The following is a 9,062-nucleotide window of genomic DNA, read 5'->3' as shown; positions in this document are numbered from 1 at the left end:
TATGATTTGACTAATGGTCTAAAACGAAATTTTTGGACTCTATTTTTGGGATGTGGCAGCCACCACCTCACGGTTGTGGTGGTGGGTTCTCTTTTGGTTCTAGGTCAAGCAAACACAGACAAATACATGAACAACAACACCACACATACACAAACGTGACACAAACACTAATAAACGCACACAGCCACCCACATATGGTGGTTGATGATGGTAGAAAAAACGGAAATGGTGGCAGAAATAGCATCACAGGCGGCAGAAAGAGCATCACGGGCGGCAGAAAGAGCATCACGGGCGGCAGCCACCATGGTGGCCCCTTGCGTTTTCTGGCCAAACAACACTCCCACACCACGACCCCGACTGAGCCCGTATACACAGGCCCGACCCAATACATGGGCGAGATGGGCAAATGCCCTGGGCAGCATAAATGGAGGGGCATCAAATTAGTCCAGTAAGCAACTATATGTATATATGTTTTGGCCCCAAAAAATTAGCTAAATAGTCTATGCAAGGCGTACGATCAGGGAAGGAAAACGCAAAATAATTGACAACAGGAAAGGCGTGCAAGGTGTATCCGCAAGTGTGATTGGATGATTTCCAAGCGACGCTTCGAAATCCAAAAGCTATAGAGATCGAGAAGCTTCTTAATCAAATTCAAATCGACTGAATCTGTGTTTTAAATCTGATTTCTGTTTTCATTTCTTCTATTTTCTTATTCTTCAATTTGTGATAACCTTCGTGGCTTTTATAAGTATATGGCGATTCCTTTTTTCTGATTTGGTGTTTCATTGATTCGTGTTTGAGGTAGATTTGGTGATTCCCTGATGCTTGTTTTCGGAATATCCTTTTATGGTTTGGTGATTCCTTTCTCTTATTCTCCTTAGCTAATAACTATTCTAATTTGGTAATTCCCATTTCCCGATCTGTATGTTAGTACACATGGAGTTCGAAGTTGGACTGTTGGAGACTAGGAGATCGAAGCCTTCACTTCAGATTTCCTGATTTGAAAGAGTTGCAGACTAGAATTCGAGGCCTTGTTATTCAGTAATTCCCAAATCCTTTTTCTCATCACTTTTCTGATTCGGTTTTAAGGTAAACGATATATTAATCAATTGACATTTTGAATTTGTGTGTTATGTTTTGTGATTCAGGAGGGTGGAGGTACACCAAATACTAATCAATTAAAGTTTATGATTATTTTGATTCCTAATTAGGAGGTAGCAGGTATAACTTTCGATTGTTGTTTATTATACAATAGTTTATTTAAAAAGGGTTCTTATTTTTTATTTTATTATTCATTTTCCAGATTAGTTTGCATATTGATAGTGTAAACAAAAACATAAAATTTGGGTATCTATCTTTGCTTAAATACTTTTTTTTTTGTTAGAAATCAAAATGTTAGTGAAAATAGTTCTATTGAATCGATTAATAATTTTAATGATCCACCTAATACTTCTAATAATCTGATTGGAATTTTCAATTATTTGGTTAATAATTCTAATTATTGTAAAAATTAATGAATTTATGGATAAAAGTTAAGCCAAGCGAGTTTAATATTTTTTTTGCATAAATCTTTTTGTTGGATGAAGCGTACAAAGGTGAATGTTCATGGATATTTATTCAACAACTAGAGTTTAGAAAGATTGAATGAATTATCAAATTTATGTATTGAAAGTCAATTTTTACAAAGTCTTGATTATCTTAAATTGTAGCAGATTTTATTAAAAAAATATAAACTAATACATCCTTTTAAGTGATATTTGTAGGTTTTAGTTTTTATTAGCATTGATTTTGTTTTTTTTACTATAAATTTTATTGTATTTTTGTTATATATATATATATATATATATATATATATATATATATATATATATATATATATATATATATATATATATATATGTTTGTGTGTGTGTTGTCTATTGTATGGTATAGACATAAGGGCATAAAATTTTTATTTTCGCTCTGGGCATTAAAACCCAATGGACCGGCCCTACATATACACACTCATCGACCTAAGTCGAACACATACACATGCGAAATTACAACAAACACGGCCACCCATGCGGCGGCAGGTAGCGGCAACGGAATAGCAAAATAGAACGGAGGTGGAGAAGAGAAAGGTTCGTACGTCGACTCGTGTTCGTCGTCGTCAGCAGCACCGAGAGCAGCGACGACGTCAGCTTGGCGGTTCACCACAACGGCAACGGGGTTAGCAGCGTCCCTCTCTGGTCTTGACGGATCCTCCCGACAATCCTCGACGTCGCCGACTGTAGGAGCAACGATGGTTCAGCGCATCAGAGGGTGGATGGTGGCGGCGACATGAATAGGGCGGGGAGGCTGAGATCGTTTAGGGTTACGGTTTGTGATGGGTGTGGTTCAAAAATGAAGGGACGATGGAAGGGTGACAGGTATTAACCCGTCTCTTATCAACTTCTGCCAATATTTCACTTTCAGTCCCTCCCACATCCATTTTTCTCAATTCAAGTACATAAATTACCAAACAGACCTTGCTTCATGAATTTATTTACATTTCAAGTCCAATTGATGCAATTACTCAAAATTCCTAAAATTATAACATTTAATTCCCCTGCTAACACTAGTCAATTATTATTGCTTTAAGGCTATTATTTATTCATTTTATTTATTTAATTATTATTTATCTATTTAATTTTATTTATTTATTAAATTATTATTTATTTATTTAATTTTATTATTTATTAAAATTTAAACGGAATGTTACAAGTATAGAGAACTAATGTTAAGAGAGTGATCCTTCATTTAAAACGCAGCAAAATTCTCCATATAGCCGCTAGGATTCTTCTATAGACCACTAGAAGGTCTCTATGGTGACAACCCGTATGGCATCTATGAGAACACATCATTTAAAATAATACTTTTGATTGATGTAAGTGAAAAAACATTTAAAATGCTTATCATTTGTGATTGTGTTCCACTTCAATGTGAACATTAACATTCCTGTAGAGAAATGGAACTTCAAATGAACCCTACATAGTCAAATCAACAAACATGACAACACAAAAGGAAGCCTAAATTGACATATAACCAAATTTCCAACAAATTTCAAAATTTTAAGGTTTCGTTGAACAACTTTTTCAATTTATCAAAATTTTATTTTATTACAACCCTATATGAGTAAGCAAGTGAAAGAAGTAATTGTTTATTTATAGCCAGTAAAAAAATACAATATTGTGAAATTGCTTATAATTTACATGTTTGCTTATTGTCCTGGAGGTATGTTAACAGTGTGTCGCAACGGTTAAACAAATAAATAATATAAATAAAATATTACTTTAATGCACTAGAGGTAGTACAGGAAAGCAGGGTTGAATCCACAGGGACACGTCCTAAGGTCTATGCCTCTCTTGCATAAGACACACACTAACTTAAGATAAATTAAAATAGGGGGATTTGTTGATTATTAAAGCTAAATTGAACAAAAATTTATAAAAAAATGCAACTTAAATATTAGAGTAAAATTCAGAAAGTAAAAACAATTTCAGTTTCGCAGTGACTCTCCTAATCATGCAAATAACTTTCAACACGATTATTGAATTGTGTAAATTTTAAACTGGTACCGGAAATCATTAATAAGCTCTAACAAATTTCTTTTACTAAGATGTTTAACCAAAACAAGCTCTTTGAATTAAACCTTACTATTAGCATTGGACACAGTATAAAATTCTCAGTAAAGTCCAATACTTATCACAAGCTCGGAAGCGTAAAGACATGTTTGATCAGTTTATACTAGAGTTAATCCTAACAGAACCAATCTAACATTTGTTACTTTTACTGATTAATTAAGACAATTACGGATCTAAACAAATCAGATATTTGGAATGATTCACTGACAATTAAAGTGGCCAACAAAAACTAAATCAAAATCAAACGTTTGATTAAGCACAAAACTGATCAAACTAAACAGTGAACGCAATCAAAAGTCGTGTCTAATGATTACTTGCACGAAAAAGTTGAGCCGTTTGCGAAACTGAAATCTAGGTTTTTTAGCCTGACATGGCTAAAAACGAAATACAAAAGATGAAATTAAGTTCTAGATACCTATTCTTACTTAACAGATGGTATAGATCGAATCGTGTTCTTCGGATCTTCGTTTGACACTCGAAAACCTCAGAAAATCGCATCTTTGCACCTTGGAATCGTCTCTCGTCGAAAGTTAGGGTTGTAGGAATGTTAAGATGTCTTATTTATACGTCCAGATAATACGCAGGTGCAAATTCGATCGAATTTTTGTGAAGTACGATCGAATTAGGCTCGAATTTGGCATTTACTGATTTTTGGAATTTCTGAACCTCGAAACATTTATTCAATCACATTTTGGGAAGAATTCGATCGAAGTTTTTTGGCTCTTTTTTTCTTAGGCTTAAGATTTATTCGATCGAATTTTGGTATAAGATGATCGGATTTTTTGTATTTTGACCGAAACGTCTTTTTTCCTTGATTAAAGCATCTTCCAAGCATTCCTCGACATCATTCACAAGTTCCAATTTTAACCGAAATTTAACCCTTAAAAAAAATCAAACAACGTACTGTGGTTTTGTTTATTTTTATATGAGTACATGTAAAAAAGCAGAAAAAAAATGAAAACAATTATTAAAAGCAATAAAAGTTGGTTGCTAAATATTTAATCAAAATTCATGAATATAAAATACATATTGTATAATAAATCCTCATGAACTTCATGTTAAAATAAATGACACCAGGTGGACTGGATCAGATCACTGCTAAGGGTAACATTTTTTTTAAATATAATGCTATACTTGTAGGCATTTATATAAAGTTAAATTATTCAGTATTCTACTTTCAATCGCCCGTAATCACAAAATGAGGTCACATGCAGAAAGTTCGATTTTTTTTAAATAAGTCCCATTTTAGCATTATACTTCCTAAACCGTTAAGTTGAAACAATCATTATTTTTTTCACAAGCAGATACATGGCTCAAAGCACAATTTCTAATTGTAGCAACCCTTCGTCCTCCATCATCTACTATGAAAAATGAAGATTTCCTTCATAAATTTGATTTCCAGAATATTGTTGATCTCCAACAAGTACATGAGGTTTATATACGTAACTTTTATTTATAAAATACATATTATATGAAATATTTTTTGAATTATTTTTATCCTAATCTTTCATTTTACTTTTTATCATATAATTTAAACTTACATTAAAAACATTTCAGGAAAAAACATCGATTGTTGTCGGTACGATTAAGCATGTATGTACTGATGTGGAATGATAGTATTTCACTTTTACTAGATCTCAAAAGAAAGCCATAAAAGTCGTTTTAATGCACGATGATCAACTTCAAAATAAATAAGTTTTTAATTATTACACTTCAACTTGCATGAACAAATATATATTTGTTGTTCCAGGGTTTTAATAGTTTTTTTATACATATTATATAAGCTTTGGTTAAATTTTATAATTTTATATTACTAAATTTGTTTACATTAATGCTTTTAGTTTCAAAATCACCATTAGAGTACAAGACTTTACCGGTTTGGTGTCACTTACGTTATTTGATCACGACGCAAAGAAGCTTCTGGAAAAAATCGCACTCTTACTATGTGGTGGTAAGACAACACATTCAAGATTTCATATACCAATTAACTTGAATGGGGATTTGTTTTGTTCTATTACGCTAGGTAACGATGTAGCTGCCCTGTTGAATAAAGCGAGGCTTATAATTTGGGATGATGCCCCGATGATGCACCGTCATTGTTTCGAAGCAGTTGATAGGACACTTAGAGACGTTATCCTTTCATCGGACAAGGATAACCCGTTTTGAGGCAATACCATTGTATTTGGAGGTCACTTTCGACAGATTCTTCCAGTAATACAAAGAGGAAATCGTTCAGATATTGTCCAGACATCATTGCATTCATCAGGATTATGACGTAAATGTACAATTTTACGTTTGACTGTAAACATGAGGCTTCAAATCGGTTGTCCAAACAATTATTTCGAAGAGACAAAATCATTTGTTGAATGGATCCTTAAAATTTGTGAAGGTACTATCGGTGGCCCTAATGATGGTGAATTTGAAGTTGAATTTCTAGAAGATGTTATTGTTTCTTCTACGGGTGACCATATTCATTTAATTGTATCCACTATTTATTCATCCTTTCAGAACCATCTTGATAATCCATCGTATTTTCAATATAAAGCTATTTTGGTCCCAATAAATGAAGAAGTCGATGCTATCAACGACTACATGTTAGAATTGATGAAAGATGAAGAATTCCAAACCATAAACTTATACTAAAAAAGGTGTTTCGGTCATGTTGATTCATAATATCGATCAAACCAAAAGACTATGCAATGGTACTAGATTACAGATCGTAAGGCTTAGAAGACACGTCATTGAAACACGAATCATATCTGGTAGATTTTTCAACAAGACTACTTATATACCCCGCATGAAGTTAACGCTGTCTGATAAAAAATTCCATTCCGTTTTCAGGGGAGGCAATTCCCCATAGTTGTTTGTTTTGCTATTATCATTAACAAAAGTCAAGGACAATCATTATCAAATTATTGATTATACTTGCGTAGACCCGTCTTCACTCATGGTCAGTTATATGTAGTTGTTTCTCGTGTAACAAACAAAAAGGGTTTGAAGGTACTCATATGTGACGGTGAAGGTCATTCAACTAATAAAACAAAAAATGTTATCTACAAAGAGGTCATTCAACTATTATAGATATTTATCGATTTCAGTGTATCTTCTTCACATTTCAATAATACTAATAGCCATAAATTTTCTTTTTTAATTAGGGTAAACTACATCAATCGTCCCTCGTGCACATGCCAAAAAGCGTGTTTAGTCCATATTTTCAAAAATTAACTCAGACCATCCCTCGTTTCGTTTAAAGTTGCACATGTCATCCCTCGCTAGTTTAATTTTGCACGTTTCATCCTTTGTGATACATGAAATGACTAATCTACCCTTTGTATTCTTTTTTTTGATTTATTTTATTTTTCTTACAGTTTTATAATATACAAAATAAAATAAAAAACCTCACCCCACCCACGTTATACATACCCCTTCCTTCAAAATTCTCTTTCCTCCCTAAATTCTTTGACGGAAAAATAATTACTACCACCGGGCCATCACCACCGCCCACAACCGTCGCCTACCACCTCGATTTCTTACCCCTAACCTCTAATTATTGATATGTTCTCGATTGAAGCAAGAACACGAAGAAAGAGACGCATCAGGTGATTAATTGGAGGTAGAAGAAGACAACGTCTGTGGCGAGGCTTGATGTGGGGATAAACAAGCAAAATCATAATTGCAGGTTGTAGGTATGTTGGTGGTGGTTTAAAGTTGCAGAGAAAGACAACCTTGATTTATCACCACCACCGAGAACCACCCGTGTTCCCTTTTAAACGTCGGACTACATTATTCTCCTTCTTATGCCCTAAATAAACCCTTGAACCTCCATCGTTGAAATATATGGATGGTACATCCCGTTGGCCTCGATTGATCATAGTAGATCACCAATCAACGATTAGGGTTTCTGAACATTGTGTTCACGTCGATGTTGTTGTAGAGCGTGAATCAAGTGAGGGTGGAACCGACGATGATGTACCACCTTTAGATATGTACCTCGTTGTCTCAGAACCGTAGTCTGTCATCTTCTCCGATAAGCTTCAAGAAAGCCTCTAATTTTGTAGGTTTCGTCTGTATACTTGTCGGCAAGGTCATCTTCTTCCGGCAACATCATAATCCTCCAGCGATTTGGTCGATGCGGTTGAAGAAAGGGAACTGGGATGGTGCTTCAAGACCGATGGTAGTGATATATATTTAATAAACAATTTCTTTTAATTGATTAATAATTATTAATTAATAAATAAATCAAAAGGGCAAAACTATCTTTTTATGTCCAGAGGGATGAAGTGTGCAAGTTTTAAACAAATGAGGGACGGTCCGAGTTAATTTTTGAAAATAGGGACTAAACGCGCTTTTTGGCATGTGCACGAGGGACGATTGACGTAATTTACCATTTTAATTATTATGCAATATCTATAGACATTTATATGTTTTTTATGCGTTCCTTTGCGTTAACGCGGGTTATAATCTAGTTATTAAGGAATGTGGGGAATCTTAATATATGTCATACTAGGATTTATGGATGTGTGGCTTACGTCAAAGACGTCAAGAGTCGGGCGTACGAGACCTAAAAACCCAACAAATGTAGATTTACCGGATATCCTAATTAAGCAAATGAATATAATTTCTACAATCTATATTGATGATAAGGATAATATGAGTTATATTGAACCTGACAAAACTCAAGAACGACTAAATTCGAACCATCAAATGAAGTTAATTCACAACAAAATGTTGTCGAAGCCTTTTTTTATAAAATACATGAACCTTGCATACACGTAGAGTTAATCAAGAGCCAAAGAGAATGAGAATATTCCTCGAAGTTGCATATGAATGTTAAAAGCCTCGAATGGTCTCACTAACTATTAAAATTATGGATCATGTAAAATGAGTCGTGAAACATCTAAAGAGTCATATAAATGTTTTTGTTTTTTCATAAAATTCTCTCTCGTCTTAGGTAAAAAGTAGGGATCTTATTCAGGTCGGAACCGAACCGAACCGACCCGAACCCGATTAACCCGAAAACCGAATAAGGGTAAATGTATGAACCGAAAACCGAACCAAATAAGCAATACGGGTTCGGTTCGGGTATTATTCGGTTCGGTTCGGTTCCGGCCCGAATAACCCAAATAACATGTATAAGATGATTAAGGAGCCGAATAACCCGAATAACCTAAATAACCCAAATAACATTTACAATGTGATTATAAACATTGTATTTTGTATGACTTTTGTAGCTTATGATTTCATAACAAATCTTTTAAAGAAACAAATTTGTTAATTAAAAATAATACAAAGTATATATAATTGTTTCAAAGGTGCAAAAAGAGTTAGAATTTGTGTAATAAGAATATAAACACGAATAACACGGATTAACTATTTTTGATATATAACATGTAAAATCCA

At 33.8% G+C, this 9,062-nt stretch overlaps 1 protein-coding gene across 1 annotated transcript; it reads left to right on the top strand.

The window, feature by feature from the left end:
• Nucleotides 1–5,969: 5,969 nt before the first annotated feature.
• On the top strand, nucleotides 5,970–6,305 carry LOC145121591 (uncharacterized). Its single transcript, XM_079057311.1, has one exon. The coding sequence runs from the start codon at nucleotides 5,970–5,972 to the stop codon at nucleotides 6,303–6,305; it is 336 nt and encodes a 111-aa protein (XP_078913437.1).
• Nucleotides 6,306–9,062: the final 2,757 nt, after the last annotated feature.

Source organism: Lactuca virosa, chromosome 6 (genome assembly GCF_052849685.1).
Source record: "Lactuca virosa cultivar CGN04683 chromosome 6, Lactuca_virosa_CGN04683_v6, whole genome shotgun sequence".
NCBI lineage: Eukaryota > Viridiplantae > Streptophyta > Magnoliopsida > Asterales > Asteraceae > Lactuca > Lactuca virosa.
The sequence above is the reverse complement of the archived record's forward strand: the minus strand, read 5'-3'. Positions and strand labels throughout refer to the sequence as shown.

What these genes read in the sequence shown, in the direction of transcription:
- LOC145121591 (XM_079057311.1), top strand. Translation starts at nt 5,970, where the DNA reads ATGAGGCTTCAAATCGGTTGTCCAAACAATTATTTCGAAGAGACAAAA.